General features: G+C 36.6%; 1 protein-coding gene across 1 annotated transcript; it reads right to left on the bottom strand.

The window, feature by feature from the left end:
* Positions 1-16,835: 16,835 nt before the first annotated feature.
* trappc3 (trafficking protein particle complex subunit 3) lies at positions 16,836-20,750 on the bottom strand. Its single transcript, XM_028461699.1, has 5 exons — positions 20,611-20,750; positions 19,566-19,663; positions 19,106-19,205; positions 17,197-17,379; positions 16,836-17,089 (listed from the first exon to the last, which is right to left on the bottom strand). Exons 1-5 carry the CDS (start codon positions 20,650-20,652, stop codon positions 16,970-16,972), a joined length of 543 nt encoding a protein of 180 aa, XP_028317500.1. The 5' UTR covers positions 20,653-20,750; the 3' UTR covers positions 16,836-16,969.
* Positions 20,751-21,181: the final 431 nt, after the last annotated feature.

Below are 21,181 nucleotides of genomic sequence, written 5' to 3'. Positions count from 1 at the left end.
GCTTGGGAGAGGTTTGGAGTAGGGCCATTGCTCCTCTGACCACATGATTAAGATGCAACCCGGGCGCCTACTTGAGGTGTTCAGGGCACCTCCCATCAGTAGGAGACACCAGGATAGATCGAGGGGTGATTCTAGGTTTCTGAAACATCCAGGGCTTAGCCCAGAGGAAAATGGCAAATGTGCACGCAGCAAATATTTTTGTATGCTTTATTGCGCATGCAAAATTTATCATAATGCTTTACCTAAATAAACAAAATATGCAGTTTATTAAAGCTTTAAATAAGCGTCTGACTGTTTTACTGCTTATCTCTAGACACATAAAGTTCCATTCAAGTTATTTCAGAGTAAAGTGAGATAAGTGAGTGTTCTCCATTGTTCATTTACAGTGTTGGGAATGTTACTTTAAAAAAGTAATTAGTTATAGTTACTCACTACTTGATCCAAAAAGTAACTGAGTTAGTAATTGAATTACTCTATAATAAAAGTAACTCATTACCAAGGAAAGTAACTATTTGCGTTACTGTTAAAAAAAAAAAAGTCCCTATATATTAAAGAATTTAGATTTTTTTAGATGCGTGTCGTGAGGTGCTTCATTAAATTCAAGTTGCTTACAATGATTCATTTAAAGTAGTGTTTGCATTGCCACCTTAAAAATGACGCCGCCTTAGCCAATCATAATCGCCCACCTTGTTTTTAAGCCACCTCCTCACTACAGCTGCATATGAAGCCAGGGCTGCTTTCAGATAACAGTTTATTCAATCAGTGTTTGTAACGCACCGCATTTAACATTCAACGGCGTTGTAACGGCGTAAAAAGTAATTAGTTAGATTGCCCCGTTACTGAAAAAAAAAAAACACCAGTACCTAACGCCGTTATTCCAAACACTGTTCATTTATCTTGCAGAGTATGTTGTTTCAGGTGACCATATTTTGATTTCCAAAAAAGACGACACTTGGGCCGACTTCAGCACACTCAAAAAGCACTTGACGTTTCCTTGAGTTTACCTTGCAACGGAAAAATACAATATAGTCGATGAAAAACTGGTGGAATTTTTCAGCAGTGTTACGGTGTTGTAAACTAACGTGTTCCCCGGGATGCATTTAGGGTCTGTGGGGAACCCAGACGTGTGGTCACCCTAATGTTGTTGGCATCACAGATAGAGGAGAATACGGAGATTTTGTGGCCCTGTTGTCGTGCGGAAAACAAGGGGCTTCAAGGACTGTCTGAAAGTTTTTTTTTTAATCATTATTATATTTAGAGCCAATTAAATATTATCCGGGGCTTGAACAAAACTGTCTAGTGACGCCACTGGGTAGACCCAGGACATGCTGAAGAGACTATGCCCCTTGGTTGGCCTAGCAATACCTTGGGATCCCAAGCCAGGATGTTGCCCCTGTGACCTGACCCAATAAAAAATGGATGGCGTAACCAAAAAATTAAAGGAACCTGTTTTAGGTTCAAACATTATTTTTTCTAAAGGCAGAGCCAGACAGAGCTATAGTCAATGAAAATGTATACTTCCATCTTAACGCCAACAGGTCACATCCTGCCTCCCTTTGCTATACTTACCTCACTAGTCCTCTGTAGATGGAATGAATAAAGTCAAAGCAGACCTCAGAGTTTAGAAGCTAAAGTTAATTGTGCGATCTAATTTCAGTGCCTCTTCAGCAACTTTTATCAATGTATCTGTATTCATAAGGTAGTGGTGTTTTAGTGCAGAAAAGCACAGCCAGTCTGACCTTTACATTTCCAGGACCGTTAGCTGATTAATGGAGGTGTGCACATCACACCACATTCACCACTCAGTCACTCACTTTAAATAACCAAAATGCCCTAATGGAAATATCCTGTGCAGTTTTCCAAGCGTGCTACTTACTTCTATATTTAGACCCAGGTACATAACCCTGCAAAGAAAGAGGTACTGATGGATGACTCACATTTTGCCCCATTACATGAGTGCTTTCTTTTTCCTTACTGCGCCAAAAATCTGCACCAAAGACCACAAACTGCAGCAAAAAAAGAAAGAAAAAAAAGAAGTGTATAAGCTACTGAATTGTATTGACAAGTACAAGCTTTAGAATACGTTAAAATAAATTGTATTAAAAAAACACAAAATGTAATATTTTACAATCATGATACAAGTCACTCTTTCAAGACCCACCCCTTTCTAGAGAAAGTTTATTTTTCATCCGTTTAGAATATTCAAAAAGCCCCCCTTTGCCATTCATCCTTTCACTATTTCTCTCCTAAATCTCTGTATCCTCCGCTGACATGTTTTCCCAGAGCCGATGTTATTTGTAATACAGCTAATGCTGGAAAACCAAACAAAGGACTGACACAGCACTCCATCACCTAGCCTGATGATGTCATGATGTCATAAATACGCTGCTTTAACCGCGGCCTCACCTTCCACCCTGCACATGTCAGAGGGAGGCAACTTATGCACAGGTGTGTATGTGGGGGCAATTCTGAGGGGTTTTTTTTTTAGGGCTGAGCAATGACGGGGTGTGTTTTTAGGACCCCCTCAAAACAAGTTGTAAATGTCTGCCAGACCATGCTGCACCAGAGTTGTTGGTTTGAATGTGGGGGTTATGTACCCGAACAGACCACCTCCTTATTGGATGGAGCTATCATAACACACGTGCAACTCTCCTTCAATCTGCATATTTCTGAGCCAATATCATGTTTTTTACCAATCTTCGTATGTTTACCTTAATTATCCAAGCGTTAGCTGTAGTACTGATTTTCCCTTAATATGTACTTTTACTTTGAGAAATGTTTTCATCCTATGAAATGTGGAAAATATATATATATATATATATATATATATATATATATATATATATTTTTATGGCAATTCTTATATTCATCATAATATCGTCAAATGTGTGTTCATGTGTACAATTTGTCATGTTTTAATACATGATGACTCCATTACTCTTCGCACTTTTGAACAGCTGAATCATGTTAGATTAAACAGTACAGATCGTATTGTACTCAGTGCAACACAGAGTCTCTGCTGAAGGCCATACACACGAACACACACACTATCAAGGATAGATAAGAGTGGCGCCCAATCTTCCTCATAATATACACGTCTTCATCATCCTCAAATGTTTCCACTGTTGGGCATCTGACTTCCTCCTTCTCCTCACCTCAGGGTGGAACTTTTTCTGTTATCTGTATAAAAGCTTAAGCTGTGAAACTGTTAGTTAGAGTGGGTCTTGCCTTTTTGCTCTGCCACGAGCCTTTTGCCTTTCATTCTTTCAGGATGGAATCTTATTTTTTACCCCTTTTTATTTAATTTTATATTAAACCTTTTTTAATAAAATCATCAATGCCTCGCCTGGACTCCATCATTCAACCAGAGCAATAAATCATGTCTCCAAATGAGGTCAACCGCAAATTTGCCGTGACAATATATATATATATATATATATTTTAGACGTGTGTAATTCAAAGAATACACAAAAATGACTACCTTTTCACAGACTGCCTGTCCCAAGATACAATGAGAAGTTGTAGAAGATGGTTTAAATGAGTCATTGACAATAACACGGTCAATAACAAATTATACTTCACACTGTAGTGTCCACAGTTTATCCACCGTATTCCTGGAGCCACTATAGGTATAGTGTGTGACAGAAGAGGTAATGAATATAGAGTGGTAAATCTATAAGTGGTGTAAAATGACTTAAGCGTTGGAATAGAATAGGACTTTATTGTGTTATATGGTAGAGCGACCTATCCGTTTGATCGAGCAAGTTAAAATGTGAATTGTGCAACACTTTTAAACATCAATATATTTGTGTAAAAATGAAAACATATCAGTTTCTCAATCAGGCAAGGACCCAGTGAAAGCCAGTTTACAACAGATTTCTAATATGTATATATATATATATATATATATATATATATATATATATGTTAACTGGCACATTGATACAGTGAAGTAGAGCTGACTGACAGCATAGCAGGCTGTCAGCAGCATGATTACAGTAAAAAAAATACCATAAAAAGGTTTAAACGGACCGATTATAAGCCATTTCGAACAGGGGGCATCTTCTTCTCAATAATGGACCAAACCCATTCCAGCAGCCTAACATTCAGGCATGTGACTTATAGCCCAACGCACTTATTTGTGGATTATTCAAGGAAAATAATAAGTTATTTGATAATCGACCTATATACAAGTGCAACTTAACTATAACATTACCTGGAAAATATCATATATTAAAGTAATAAGTGTCATCAAGACATAGGGATAGGTTTTAGTACACAATAAAAACTTAATACAAAAAAGTAAAATACTCTTCTTTTTGCCACTGTCATTTTTCTAACAGTATTAAGTTGTTAAATTCTGCAAGAAAGAGATTAAGCTGGTAAGGAAATCCTGTTGTTTTTAACCAAATGTTATCATTGGACATCCTGAGAAATCAGCACAGGATTATAGTGGTTGGATTTCAAAATAAATCAAATAATTATGTGGAGATAGATTTAGGAATAATTACCAATAAAATCATTCATCAGCTCTTTGTGTACAGTGATCTATATTGTGCTTGGTGAGAAAAGAATTCTGCAAAGCCTTAGAAATAGGAAAAGGAGGAAAGTTTTCTATCTTTCCCTTTGGAGCAGGAGGGAAGCATAGGGAGTAGTGGGGGTTCTGCCTGGGTCAGATTTATAATGGATCAGCCAAGCCTGGCCCGCTAATTGGAAAAAGGTTTGTCCATTACGAGGCCCACAGAACGCGCTTTCAGCACCTCGGAGTAGACAAATCAAAGAAAGGCCCACAGATGTACGTACAATACATGCATTTATGGAAGGATAAATCTTCCACACTGTGTGGCTACAAAAACCAAGAGTTTAGGGTGTTCAAATTAAAAAAACATTGGTGTGTGTGGTGTTCACATTGCTGAGTGACATGAACGAGGAAAAGGGAAGTTTGACCCTTTAGCTTCACTTTTTTTTTTCTTTTTCTTTTTTTTCTTTTTTAAAGCATTAATGCTTGTGCTGCATGTTGTAAAAAAAAAAAAAAAAAATTGTTTGTTTTAAACTTGAAGGTAATGCCAATTCCACTGTTTGTCTACTGACATTTGAAGATAATCTGGGGGTATGTTTCCATCCAATGAGTCCATCACATTCAGTAAATATAACCTGTGCGTAACAAAAGAGTAATATCCATAATAGAAATTAAAATCTTTTAATTACTCTTTCACTGTCTACATACTTACCATATGAGTCACATGGTTACATTGATGTCACACAATACTTCCAGTGCAGGTCAGTGATTATAAAGATTATAATGACTGAGAAAAAATGTATCTAATGAGAAATAGACTAAATAAATCAAACAAATTCCCAGTAAACCTGTTTTTAAAATTTCCAGCTAAGGAGTTTATTTTCCTTTTCTTTGTAGAACAATAAATAAGCCACACTGCGTCTTCAGGTAACTGTGGTACTGCTCCATTTGGTTCCTAAAGTGGGGTACGGGCACCAAATTTCATTAATTTTGTGACCAATTTTTATTTGATTTGTGGAAATTGTGTTGAATAATTACAGGACAATTGACTTTTTTTTTTTAAACAATTTTAAATTCAAAATAACTGCAGTCATGGGGAAAAAAACAATTATCCTAATACTGTGGAATATACATTCAATTTTGTGTATTTAGATATCAGGGATATCCGAGCTGATTTATCTACAACTGAATTATTTGGTAATCATTAATTTGTTTTTTTCTGTATTTTTAACTTTCTCCTCCAAGCTGAATGTGATGGTCTAAAGGGCCAGATTTGTGCTGTAGGGACATTATTATGTTTTTAAGTGTGCAGGAGTAGGGGTACATGGTTTCAGGTTTAATGTCTGAAGGGGTACGGGACGGTGAAAAGATTGGGAACCACTGGTCTAGGGTGCATGCATTTTCTAAACACTCGCATTTAAACATATTTAAACAAAGTTAAGAAATGCCCTGACCAAGAGTTGATATGATCAACATTGATGTTTTAAAACTAATGACCCAAAGTTACTGTGCTCCTTTGAACGTGATACTTTACCAACGCTAAGGTTATTGTTGAAGGTTTTAAGGAGTTACATTACACTATCAAATATTCAATAGTTAAAAGCTACCGGCAACAATCCTAAACATTTTTAATTCAAAAGATGTTCTCACCCATTACTGATGCCAGTGGACCCCGAAACCATGGCAGATTTTGATTTAGTGGCTTTCCACGGAAACACCCAAATACGGCCAAAATTTGATGTCATATGGAGTGATGTCATATCCTGGGGAACACCATGAACAAATCAGAACAAAATGGCATCAAGCAATTGAATCACCATCTTCTTTGTCTTGAGAAATCAAGTTAAAAACACTTCCTAATAATCAGAAATGTAACGTGGAATATTTTTGCACTCTTCTACAGGATTCCCAATCCCACAGTTCAATGCGCAAAACTTTTCTAAAGTTCAAGTCACATGACCATGTCAACGCATTGTTTACCTTTAACATTATTTGTTTTAGTAAATTCTCCAATTTTTTCAGAAGAAAAAACTTTGATTTTTTATTTTATTTTTTTTATCTTTAAGACCCACACTATGTCTTTAACTGTGTAAAAAAAAAAAATGTTTGGGTTTGTTTCCAACAGCTTTAAGTAGCAAAATAGCAGTAAAATGTGAACGTTGACCCCTTTGTCCTTGACTGAAATTTGTCAACAGTTTGGTAATTAAATAGCAATGGTTTTTTAATGCCATTCCTTGTGCCACTAGATCTGCATTGCCCGATGACAATTTATAAGAAAGCCGAGTAAATCGTATTCGTATTGAGACTTATTTAAAACCAGAAATATGCAGATATAACAAGAATATATGATACTTTATAAGGAAAAGTGTTGGGTTTTTAGTTTTGCTGCCTCTGGTTGGCAACTTGCTTTAAATTAAATACATTTTAAAACTCTAACCAGTCTTGCAACATGCATTTCTTGTAGACTTGATATGTCTGGCCTGATTAATAGAAACACAGAACTTTTTAACAGCCACTAGTGAAACAGGTGTGTGAATTATTGTCTTGATATGAGCTCCAATATCAAACCTTTAGATTAAAGCCCTCCTAACACACATCACCGTATCATGTTAATTTGACAATTCCAAGATTAAACACACAACAAGCACATGACATCCTGTCTATTACAGCTGGTGTGCAGCCCTGTGCAATGGAAGGAAAGCCTGGTTTGATTTTTGTCCAGGATAAACCAGGACTCTAACGTTCCTGCTTTTCAACTGGAATTACCGTTTTTGTCACAGTTGGTAGAATAAGATTTTTTTTTTTTTTTTTTTTTTTTTTAAAGGCAGTGGAACTATAAAAGGTTAAATTACTGCAGAAGAATCCTGACATTTTCTTTCATTCTCCTAACAGTCGTCAAGAGAAGGTTTTCCAAGTTGGAAAGTTCTTCCAATGTTACGTAAACGCTAAACTCCAGCAGCTGCCGCTTCATGAGAGAGGAAGAGAGGATCAAAACAAGGCAAGGTAAAATGTATTCTGCACGGGAAAAGGCCCTAACATAAAGAAGAAGAAGAAAAATGAGAAATGAATAACTTTGTCAAGAAAATCGAAAAGCTCCTTCCCATAAGATCCCAGCGAAAACTAAAGAAGGAGCAGGAAATTGGAGGCACAGTAAAGACCGCAAAGACTCTACACGAAGGAGGAAAACTAGTCATTGGAAGGCTGGGCATCCTCCATAGTGGGTCAGCTCCAAAGAGTAAAAGAAGACATTCTGTTCAGGACAAATGTTAGCCTGACGGCTGCTTATTGGGAACACATTTTTTTTTCTTTTAAGTCTGAAACCAATCTTAAAAAAAATGAAAATTGTGCTGTCCTTTTCAAGCTTGTTCTGGTTTAAATGCAGACTCAACATTTCTAATATTTCGATCACTAAAATCTGATTTACTTGCCAGTTTTCAAACTCAAGGTCAATACAAATGACAGAGTTAAATACTGCTACACCTGGTATTACATTAACCATCTTTAAATATTTATTTTCACTTAAACATTGTGACAAATGTGTTCAAGTAACATGCTCATGTAGGATTTTGCTAAAGATGCCGCAGATTTCATATTTGGATTGTGATTAAAAGCTGTTAAATATTTCATGGTTAGATAAAAGCTCTTGGTGGCTTGTAAAAAAGGAACATGATGATTTTCTATGAATTCCTTTGATTGATTGAATTTTATTAATGGCAGTGGCTGTCAATACGTGTCCATATACCGACATTCTTTTTTTTTTTTTTTTTTTTTTTTTTTTTTTTTTTTCTTTTTCATATACCGGCATTCTATCCGTACGCAACGCCCCTCATTGGCCAGTTTAGGTCACGTGATAGATGCACCACGTGACATAAACGCCAATGAGACGCTACGCACTTGTACTTCCGTTTGTATTAATACGTCAACTTTGTTACGAACTAACTAACCCTAACCTACGTTATGGACTAACCCTAATCTACGTTACGGACTAACCCTAACCTACGTTACGGATTAACTAACCCTAACCTACGTTACAGACTAACCCTAACTGTAACCCTAACCCTGAACTACGTTACGGACTACCCCTAACAGTAACCCAAACCTATGTTTCAGACTAACCCTATCCGCACAGAATGGTCATGTGACTTCCGGTAACGTGATCATTCGTACGGATAGAATGCCGGTATATGGATATGTATTACGTACTAGGAGACACTTCCTTTAGACAGTACAGATACTGTCATGTGCAAATGTGGTTTTGAATGAGATATTAGATATTAGTTTTGTATATGGAAAAACAATTACTGTGAACAAGCAGTGCAAGTGGTCATTTGGAAATGAAACAATTGCATAAATAAAGGAGAAATTTAAATATTGCCTGGATTTTTAAGTTACTGCATGTCAACCTTTATTGACTTTCCTTTTAATTAAAGCAAAACCTTGAGATTTTTTTTTTTTTTTTTTTTTTTTTTAATTTTCAGCAGTGTAAATCAAGCCCTACCTTTCAAGCAGCTCGTAGTTTCAGAAAGGTTGGTGATCCCTGGTGTAATCCATGTGATTTAGTTCAAGTATGTTCCTCAGGAGCTCCTACTCTGTTTCCTTTCTCCAACACACCTGAATCTAATTATTCTAATGAGTGCGTCAGTTTTAAACCAGCTACCCTTCCATCAGGTGTGGTAGACAAACTAAACTAGACTTTAGAAGAGAAAAAGAAACCATAAACCAAGATATAGGGAGAAAAAGGAAATATTCAAGCAACTGATAAATTCACTAAAAATTACAATGGATATTTGGAAGATTTTAAAAAAGGATTCTAGAGGCGAGTGTTACAAGCGTTTGTTCCTGTACTTAGTAGTAAAGAATAGATTATAGTTTTTGTTGTTGTTGTTGTTGTTGTTTTAAATAAATGTCTTCACAGTTTCCTGGACTATTGGTGGCTAAAATGCACCTACAATAAATCTAAGAAGAAAAATCTGAACTAGCATCTTATTCAGGGGTGTCAAACTCATTTTAGTTCTGGGACTAAATTCAGAGAACTTTGATCTCAAGTGGGCCACAGATTTTATGCAGGAAATCGAGTACTTTCAACATTATTATGCCCCATAGTTTGCGCTCGTACGTATACATAACATACAAAATATGTAAGAAACTCGACCATATCCAAGCAATAAGTGATTTTAACCTTAAAAAGGATTCGGATCATGTGATATAAGCACTGGCAAAACTGTGAGACTGGGAGTTTTTTCTTCCCACTGTCGCTAAATGCTTGTTCACGTGGATCTTGTTGGGTTCTTTCTTTCTTACTATGGACTTTATTTGGTGTTAAGTGCTTCGAGATGACTTTGTTGTATTTATATTATATTTACATTATAAATAAAGTTGAATTGAATTTACACAACCATTCATTTTACTTTCTCCTGTGGGCTGAGGTGGATGCTCCAAAGGGCCGGATTTGGCCCCCGGGCCTTGAGTTTGACACGTGATCTAAAACAAGAACATCAACTAATCGTCAATCTCATTTGACGCCAATCTTTCAACTTTTCTGTCATTTTTATGCTCTTGATAACAATGCGAAACAAACGCTTTTAAAAGATTGACACTTAAAGTGACTTTTTGACTGTTTTAGTTTTCACTAATTCATTCAGCGTCACTTTCGCGCCACGTTTTCTTCCAAAAATACACTTTCCACTTTTATCTGTCCTGAGAACCTCAAGCCTTCTGTGAAAGCACCATTCACAACGAATGGCTGAGCGAAGCACAAGATATTAGATTTATAGGAAGTACTAAACAGTTTCTGTGGAAGTAAGTGATGATTCACAAACCAAATGGCAAGCAGATGCTGTAGCAGATCTCGGTGGGTATATATTTTGGTACTGACTATCAAATCAACTCATAATTACATCCTAAAACCACATCCACATTTATTGGCTGAAGTGTTTATGTAGATAGACTCCCCAAAGGACATCTTCGAAACCTCACAAGGAACAGGAGAGGGTGTTTGGCAGATAAGTGTGAATACTGTGAATTCTAACCTAGACATGAGCATCATGCAGGTGCGCTCCAGACACACACATACACTTATTAAATCAGCTTTCTCTTTCTGCACTCTCACCACACAGCCTATTATCCAGCCTGTCTGAATATTACTCGGCCACTGTTGTTTACTGACCAAGTACATTCCCCTCTTAAAGTGCTGTCATGTCCGCTTTTTCAATTAACCAGATACTATGCACTCTAGAAACCACTATGTATCCTATTTGACAGATTCATCAGTCAGTCCTTACTTAATCGGACACTGACACCACGTAGCTCATCAAACGCTGGACTTTCGAAGAAGAACATTCCCAATAAAGGCTGCCAGATTACAAAAACATACAGCGAACAGCAACAAGATAGCCTGAGAAAGTAAACCAAGCAACGGTATCAATGTTAGCGGGTAGAAATGGTCATGGTGGAAGTAGAAGTAGAAGTTGAAGTTGCACATGCTAAAATAAACAGCAACGTTTTGCAACATTTAGCAACAAACTTTGTTTAAAAAAACATTTGTGAATTTTTGTATGCTACTTTTGACCAGATTTACAGCAATATTTGTGAAATTTGTGATGTTTCTTTTCTCGTAAAATATAATGTTAATGTTTAATGTAAATGTAAATCTAAATGTTAAATATAAATATAAATGTTAAATATAAATGTTAAATGTGAATGTGAATGTGAATGTGAATGTGAATGTTTAATGTGAATGTGAATGTGAATGTTAAATGTAAATATAAATGTTAAATATAAATATAAATGTTAAATATAAATGTTAAATGTGAATGTGAATGTGAATGTGAATGTGAATGTGAATGTTAAATGTTAAATCTAAATCTAAATGCTAAATGTTTATTATTAAATACAAATGTTAAATATAAATGATAAATGTTAAATGATAAATGTTAAATATTAAATCTAAAAATAAATGTTAAATGTTTAATCTAAATTAAATGTTAAATATAAATGTTAAATGTTAATCAGAAAATATAAATATAAATGTTCAATGTAAATGTTTAATATAAATCTAAATGTGAAATATTAAATTTAAATATAAATGTTAAATATCAATGCCATGCGTGAAACTAAATATTTAGCTAATATGCTGCATGTGGAATGAGCTTTTATTTTTGGTGCTATCGGTGAATTTGCATATTAGCTAAATATTTAGTTTCACCCGTGATATTTAGATTAAACGTTTAACATTTAAATTCAACATTTAGAGTTAGCTTTAACATTTATATTATATTTTAACCAGAAAATAAATTTCACAAATACTGCTGTAAATATGGTCAAAACTAACATTCATACATGTTATTTAAATATGGTTTTTGCTAAATGTTGCAAAAAGTTGCTGTTTATTTTAGCATGTGCAACTTTACAATTCGCGCCCCATACATTACAAATCTGTGTCCTAAGCTTTACTGTCACTGCGTGCTTTTCACCATTCGCTTCTTATGAAAGCCATATGGAATTGTTTTACTGGCTTAAAGCAGATGAGCACATGCTGTCTCTAGCCCATAACAGTTGCTACCATATTTCCCAGTCAAGCGTTGCAATAAAAAAAAATGGATTAAAAAAAAAAAAAAAAACTATAGGAAAAACCCAAACAAGTGTTCAAGAGAAGAAAAAAAGTGTTGATAACTGAATAATTTTTTTTCTTGTGATTCCATTCTCTAACATCAGGGGTCCTCACAGGTGATGGAGATCCCAGATGGATTAGAGCTACACACGGTTCACATGAGGTCTTTGTTGTGCGTGTTAACACCTTTTTTATGAGTCCATTGGCGCTGGTAATAGGCCTACATGCATCCACTTCAGTGTGTACTCGTGACTGCTTTTGTCAATGTAAATTTGACAAACACATGGAATACATATGCAGCTGTCCATCAAGCTTTGATTCTGCCAAGACTTTTACATCAACCTTGGGTACGAAAGCAAAATGCAACCTCTCTTTTCATCCAACATCCCCATGTGCGCTCAAGTAATGGGTTGAGAGCTTTCCTGACGACGGTCCTCTGGGTTTATTGTACCTTCAATCCTTGTGTTGCTTCCACTTTCCACAATTCGTACAAATGAGTGCAACCCCAGCGGTCCAAGGTTTCATAACGAATCAAATCATCATACGTCTTTCTTAACACAAAGACTGCATGTGGTCTTCTCCTCTTCTTAGTTGTGGAGCCAAACCAAAGCAAGAATCCCCTTCCCCTATATTCATTTCATGTACATAATCTGTGAAATAATTCTCCTGTTTGTTGGCACTCAACGCTATTATCCTCACTAACACAGGAATGCTCCTCAGCCACAGTAGGCCTAACCATTTTTGGCCAGAAGTATTAAAAATAACATGACACTGGTGAGAGTTTGGTAATATCTTGTGCACAGTTCCCTCTGGTGGCTGCCTGATGGATTTCTACTCAAGTAGATTCAAAAAGTATCCAGGCCAGGCAAGGGATGATGACCTAAAGGGCTCTTTCCTTCAGTTCAGGTCTGACAAAGCAGGAAAATATCAAAATCCTGCAGGACACCAGACCTCTAGGACCAAGTTTAGACACCCCTGATTAAGGCTCAGTGTTAATTTTGTTTATTAAAAATGTTTGTCATAGTTTCCGTCAAGTGACAATAACCAGACTTAGACTAATTTAAAAAAAATATGTGTGAAAATACAGCAATATCTATTTGACATTTTCGTCAACTGATAAAACGAAATTATTTTTATCACATGGGAAGAAATCCAATGAAGAACTGATGTGATCACGTGGTCACATGCAATGTTTTCATTTTGTGGACAAAAAATTTAAGTCATAGTGTTCGTAGACAACATTTTTTTATGTGACACTAACTACACTATCTATATGACTTTTTTTTAAGGCAGTGGCTATCCGTTCTGTTTTACTAACAGAGCGTTCATTCTAACCCAACATTAAGAAACATGAAAACTTGATTAACCGCACTAGCCAATCATAAGCAAGAAACAAGCCAGGTAACCCAGAGTAACATAGAAACAAACTCCACCGGTCAGACGAGGCTGATCTAACATGTGATGTTCAACAGCGTATGATCAATAACCACATTGGTAACAAACACAAACAGTAGCATCATCAAAAATACAGATGATAAAATAACCAGCTCTTAACTTCAGTAGAGTTGCAGTCTATGCAACATGCTACGTCTGTGCTCAGTAAATACGTTCTTCAATGTGGAGAATGAGTTTTACGCACATAGCAATTGATGCCTCGATTGTTAGTGTTTGTTTGAACACCGTCATTAACACTGGCGTGGCACTGAATACCATGTATTCCTTTGCAACAAGTTGACTCAAAGTCACATTCTCCTCATTCTGGCCCGTGCACCTGTTTTTGTCCCATAACTATTTCTGTGTTTGTTAAATCCAGTAGTGGTTTCACTTTGTTGGCCTCCAGGAAATTCATTCAGCATTCAAAGCTGTCATGTATTTCCCATTACGCTCGCTGAAACGTGCAGCCATTTCACACAGAATTGACCCAAATATAGCTGCTGGCTACAGGCTACTCCTTCCTGCGGCACTGAAGCCATAAGTGCGTGATGGGTTCAAGGACCACTGGAAACTTGGAATTTGAATTTCCAAAATTGTTCATTAGAGTTAGTGGAGTCTCTTACGAGTTTTGGGTTGTTTTGACACATCATAGACTGAAAACAATATATAAAAAAATTAAAACACTACATTTTGACTGAGGGGCGGGACTGTCCGCATGAGGGGGCAACGCCCCTTCTTGACGCCAGGACTGGCACGATTGCCGTATAAATAAATCGACATTCTGTCCGTACGCAGTGCCCCTATTTGGCCAGTTTAGGTCACGTGATAGGTCAGTCATTGGACACTTTAGGTTGCATGACTAAGCGTAAACCTTACCCTAAATCTAACCCTAACCCTAAAGAGTGTTGTGATATTGGGTTATAACCTAACCCGAAGACGCTACGTACGTGTACTTCGGTAAACTTACCAATAGCACCAGGGGTTGTCCGTACGGCAACCGTACAAATAGACACTTTCTTTTTTAAAATACATGTTGATAAAATACTAATAAAAACACAACTATAATTTCGTCACATGGGACCAAATCCAATCAGAACATGTGGTCTTGCGCTATGATCACATCAAGTTCTTCTGTGTGAATTTATAAACTTTAATACCATCCCATATCAGGTTGATAAATAGTTATTCAATCTTTAGAAAATGCATAAACTGTTAAGGTGCGTTCACACCCAACGAGACTCTGGCGACTAGATTACATTCAAAATCATTGTGCTAAAAGATGCAATGTCAAGTGACCCCCTTTCAAGCGACACAACTTGCGCAATTCCAGCGACTCAATCGCGAGATCAGAGTCGCTAGAAGTCGCTCAAAGTTAAAAACTTCGACTTCGAGTGACGCTGTGTCACAACATCCAATCGGCAATGAGTTTCTCCCCACGTCACGTCACTGACGCAGATGAAGTGACGAAGCGAGCAAAAAAAGCGCTACAATGTTCAAGCGAGTCATCACGGACGATTTAAGCAACTATAGTTGCGTTCGGTGTGAACGCAACTTTATATTTTAGTCGACAATATCTGCAACGGATTTAGTTGACTATATAAAATATTGATGTCATTTAGTTTTTCAAGAGAAGAAAAAAAAGTGTTGATAACTGAATAATTTCCTTCCTTGTGATTCCATTCTCTAACATCAGGGGTCCTCACAGGTGATGAAGATCCCAGATGGATTAGCGCTACACACGGTTCACATGAGGTCTTTGTTGTGCGTGTTAACACCTTTTTTGTGAGTTCATTGGCGCTGGTAATAGGCCTACATGCATCCACTTCAGTGTGTACTCGTGACTGCTTTTGTCTATGTAAATTTGACAAACACATGGAATACATATGCAGCTGTCCATCAAGCTATGATTCTGCCAAGACTTTTACATCAACCTTCGGTACGAAAGCAAAATGCAACCTCTCTTTTCATCCAACATCCCCATGTGCGCTCAAGTAATGGGTTGAGAGTCATCATGAGTGATTTATGCAACTATAGTTGCATTCGGTGTGAACGCAACATTATGTTTTATATTTTAGGCGACAATATCTGCAACAGATTTAGTTGACTAAAATATTAATGTCATTTAGTTGTCTAAAACTAGACTAACTGAAATAGTCCTGATACATTTTGATTAAAAGCCAAGTTGTACAGTTGCCGTATCAATATACCGACATTCCATTCATACGTAGCACTCCTATTTGACCAGTTTCGGTCATGTAATAGGTCAGTCATTGGCCAGTTTAGGTCGCCTGACTAAGACTAAACTTTACCCTAACCATAAAAATTGTTTGCGTCTATAACCTAACCCTTGACCTAATCCTAACCCTGAAATGCTACGTACGTGTACTTCGGTAACCATACCAATAGCACCAGGGGTTGTCCGTACGGCAATCGTACAAATACACTTTTTTGTTTTATTCCTCAGTTTTATATTTGAGTGTTCTCCAAGTATTGCAGTACGAAGTGTTTCTTATTAAATGTGAGCAGAAATGAGATGCAGTATGTGAGTGAATGGCTGCCTGTGTTTGTGCTTACTGACGATGTGTGGAACGAGTCCAAACTGAGATGTTCTGTTCGTGACTCGCGGCTGACGTCAAAGCCATTCACAGGTGTGGCTGCGACCACAACTGCACCACTGCCGAGTTACACACACACACACTTACACACCGCTCGCACACAAACACATGTAACCACACAAAAATTACTTCCATGTGTTTTGAAAAAAAAAAAAAAAGAAAAACACATCAGAAACTTTAGATCTGTTATTGATATTATGAAGGAAAAAAAGCACATTGTTGTTGTTAAACACAAACTCTTTAACACATTCAAAATGTCTTTTTTTTTTTTAATTCATTTACGCATCTACATAAATTAACTTGCCAGATAATTGGAAGCAGTACACAATAAATCTTGTTCCAAAAAAGAAAAAATCTGCCTAAAATCCAACATGTACATGAATAAGCAATAAGACATTTGTGTTTCTGTCCGTACACGCGACCTAAATGGAAATGTGGAAAAAACATCCAAGGAAATAATCTTTAAACTTCATACCTGGGTGACATTATATAACATATTCAGTTTTTAACATGTTTCTTGTTAAACGCCTTCAAAATAATCTATCGCAATGGAATGAACAGATAATTATAGAGACTTTTTATATTAATTAATTTATTTCAGATGTGACTCTTAATATAATGAGGCCTTCTAAAACTGACAAAATTTCTTGGGGGGGGGGGGGGGGGCAGCATGGCTATAAGGCCGTTTAGTTTAGTTTGATGGGTAAAAAAAGTTCTCCATCCCTGGTGTGTGTGTGTGTGTGTGTGTGTGCGCGTAGAGAGACTCTGAGGAAAACTGTCTATTTCTCTCCATCACTCGTCTCCTGCAGGAAGATTTTCCTCGATCCTCTTGATGAACTTCATTCGTATTTCCGTCACATTGTCCCCTCTCAGAGTGTCCTGGACAAACTTCACGTCCACGGCCATCTGGACCTGAACCAAGCGTAAAACCATTCAATCCACAAACGATTCCCCTGCGTGTTACAAAGACATCAGTGGCTAAACACAGGAATGTGAGAGAGCGGAAAAGGTGAGTTTACCATCTCCAGGGCTCCTCTAAGGACCCCACACAGCAGGTTGGAGTAGACGAGTGTGTTGTGGTTGTCAGGCAGTTCCACGAAGTCGACCAGAGGGTTATTCTCCAGGATGAGGGAGAACTCGTCTCCTGCTGGGCTCCAATTGGTCACACTGGGAGTGACTCCCAGGTACATTTTAAAGGCCACCTGACACCAAACACAAAATGGGGAGAACTGACTCAGCTGAAGAGACACCATATGGGGAACAGTGTGAACATATTTGGTTTTTTTTGTCATTAAAGTTTTTATTGATTTTAATTTTCATGAACAAAAACAAAACAGAACGAAACACTATTAAAGTATTATAGTAGTAGTATTAAAACAAAAGTAGTAATGGCATGTTGAAGAGGCAGCGGTTCCTTTAATGTATGATACAAACTAAATCCATGTCTGGACGTTATGCACTTTAGACAATACCCTCTCAAATGAAGCGATCTCTGTCATGAGTTTAATCCAGTCCTCCATCTGTAGTTTGTGGGAACTTTTCCAAATTCTCAAAATAAGTCTGGCAGCCACAATAAAACCCGCCACCACAAATCTGTACATTTCTGGAGTGAATCCAGGGGGCATGACCGATTTATCTCCCAGTAAGCACTGCTGTGGTGTAGGCCCACGACCCCTCAAACTATATATCCTGGTTCACCACAAAAGCAAAGAAAGAAAGAAAAAGGAAAAGAAGAAAGAGAAGGAGAAAGGAAAAGTAATTTTAAGGAAAACAGCAGCCAGCACAGCATGTTTTAAATTATTAGGCCATATTTTAGTAGGAATTTATATAAATCAAAAAAGCAAAGGAACCCCAATGTATTGATATATTGAGAAATAGGCCCAAGTAGACCTGAAGGCTTTTGGGTTCAACTACTGTATAGGTTTTTTAGCTAATTTAACCCATGGAAGGGCCATACATAATATGCTTTCCTATATGCTTTTAGTCGTAAAATTTTATTTGGAAGTTTACATACTGAAAAGCACGAGTGTGTGTACTGTATGTGGGGGCGGTGGCTGACTCTCGGCTTGGGATCTTGGGGGCGTCTGGGTGTCTGCTCGGTCGTGGGGGCGTGGCCTTGGCCCGCGCTCTTTCTGCTGGCCTGGCTGCGTCTTCGGGCCTGCAGCGGCGCTTGGGTTCGCAATAGTGGTTCTTTAAAGCAGTCAACTCTTCCCCACCCTTTCCATTTCCTACCCTGACTCCCTCTTCCCTGTTCCCTTCCCCCTCACCTAGGTGTAACACCTAGGTGTCCATTTTATACTTTTATGTATTTTTTAAATATACCTATAGTTTTATAACTTTGTATGTTGCTTGCAAGTTGTAAACTGATCATGTGACCTTTTCTGTGTAACTTTAGGTTCTTCATTCTAAGGATGCACCGATATGAAAATTCTTGGCTGAAAACCAAAAAAATTAAATAAATGATTATGCAAATTATTAGCAGCAATGCATTTATGGCTCTGATTAGTGTACTAAGCTCACTAAAATTAAAACATTGCAATTTTATGAATTAATATTAATGCTTCAAAGAATAAATCAATTAGAAATATGATTTTTTTTAATTTTATTTAGCACTGACATTCCAACAGTGCACAATATCAAATTTAAAATAAAAATGTGTAACGTCCCCACTCATACATTAAATAATATTGTACAGGCCTAGAACTGACTGAACTTCTGAAAGAGACTCAAATTAAATATGTTCTCTCATTAAAACACAAAGTGCATGGAAGTTCTTGGTGAAAATGCACTTTTGGACCCTTTTCGGTTGAAAATGTTCAGTACATCACGACGACACACCACATTTTTCTAAATCCTTATTAATCGAATAAAATCACACCCATACTTTCCATCCTGTACATTAATAATTGTCACAAAGTCTTAATGTACCTTCGCAATCACATCAGCTGTTTCTCTGAAATCCTGACATCGACCGATGCTGGAGCGCGCCAGGAAGTCTTCAATGAGACGGACTCCGATGTTATAACCCCTTTACAAGAGAAACATAAGGAAATGTCATTAGTGTATTTTCAAACTATGAATAACTGCTGATTTATTTATTTTTAATTAAAAAAAAAGGTTAAATACAAGTATCCTTTGGGAATGTAAGGTTATTCCACTTCAGACTTCTGTTGGTTTTACTGCACATATTGATCATTAAATCATGTTAAATGCTAATTGTTTTGTTTTATTACTTCAGTGTTCAGTGAAGAAATAAAACTAATTAGCAGCATCCATTTTAAATAAATGGAAGTGTGACATATACAGTATAATCAGTGTAGTGTGGATTTCAACAAGCAAATGGATACATTTGAACATGTGTAACTAATGAAAGTAAATGAGTACTTACATCTTGTCCAATTGTTTATTGACTTCTTCATCGTTCTCGTAGTCTTTACAAAGTTGCGTTACCAGGGCTCCATATGTCAATGTGAACAGTTCAGAATTCTATTAAAAAAAAAACAATTAAAAAAAAAAAAAAATCACAATTTTTAATGCTGTGCCTGGAAACATTTAACAGTTAAAAAAATATATATTTTTTTTATTATTTTCGTAACATGGTAGAAGTAAAAAAAATAAAAATAAAAATAAATAAAAAACACTAGCACTTAGCTTTAAATCTGACTTATTACACAATATGCACAACTATAACATCACATCTCACTCTCACTATAAAACAGTCAACTCTTGCCCACCCTTTCCATTTGCCTACCCTGACTCCCCCTTCCCTGTTCCCTTCCCCAGCACCTAGATGTAACACTGCCCTCTCTTTCTATATCCTCCCTATAATAAAGTGTTTCTTACCCTTCCTTAGGGAGGACTGGTGATGGTCACACATTTATGCAATAAAATAAATTAATTTATTTAAGTGCAATAACAAAACATGCATTGCTGTCTTTAAAAGATTGCACTTCTTGTAGTGTTGACCTTTGGCAGCATGTGCAGACAAAAATAATCATAAAAATATATATGACTTACCTGGTGGGAATGTTAACAATAGACTAAAACTGTTTACTGTTACTTCACCTTTTTTGCCTTTATTTGGGTTCTCTCAAATCTACACTTTTAAGTATTTTATTTATTTATTCATTCATTTTTCTACACATGTGGAGGAAAGTTGAGTAATTGTAATATGAATAATATACCAAATTAATCGGGATATCATGAAATCCTAAGTACACTAGAAAGCTAATCACAGTATTAGGAATCATTAAGTACAAACAATGTCATGTTACAGTACATTACCGCATCTGAACGTGTATGCTGCACATTGTTTTGTCCATTTCATTAACCATTGTGTGTTTAATGATGTGAAATGTGTCTGTCTCTCTGCTGTGACAGGCTGTGCTAGCTGCTATAAGCTAAGCTAAGGCTGTTACAAACAGGCTACTTACCATCTTCTTGTTGTCTGTCGCTCTGTTAGCTTGCCTGGACATGTTGAGCGGTATCAATCACTCAGTATCAATTCTTTGTTTATCAAAACTCTATGACTGACTATTTCCGCAGTCACCAGATCACTGACGTAAATGTCGCTGTCAAGAGTTTATAGGTATTATATACTAGTTCCGGCCAGACTTCAGATTTAAACCGTAAGATTAAAGCGTTCCGTGTGTTTGAGACACAATCATGTAAAACAATGAACGTATGTATATATTGTGTATCTATAAAACTGTGCTATGGTTTTGTTTTAATAATATTTATTGAATGATTAACTAAAATACGTAAAAACAACTACATTTGTTTTATTTTGAAAGGGTTTACGAGTTTACATTTTAAATCTATGTCAGCTTCATTTAGTCCTCATTGTTCTTTGGCTGTTTTTACACATCATAAATAAGTCATAGCGCCCTCTGCGGTCTGGGGAGGAACAGGAAACTACAGACAACATTAAAATGTCAATGTCACAAAATATTGATGTGAGTAAATTGTTTGTTTGTTTGTTTGTTTTTTAGAATAGAAATTCAT

The sequence above is a fragment of the Gouania willdenowi genome, chromosome 11 (assembly GCF_900634775.1).
Source record: "Gouania willdenowi chromosome 11, fGouWil2.1, whole genome shotgun sequence".
NCBI lineage: Eukaryota > Metazoa > Chordata > Actinopteri > Blenniiformes > Gobiesocidae > Gouania > Gouania willdenowi.
The sequence above is the reverse complement of the archived record's forward strand: the minus strand, read 5'-3'. Positions and strand labels throughout refer to the sequence as shown.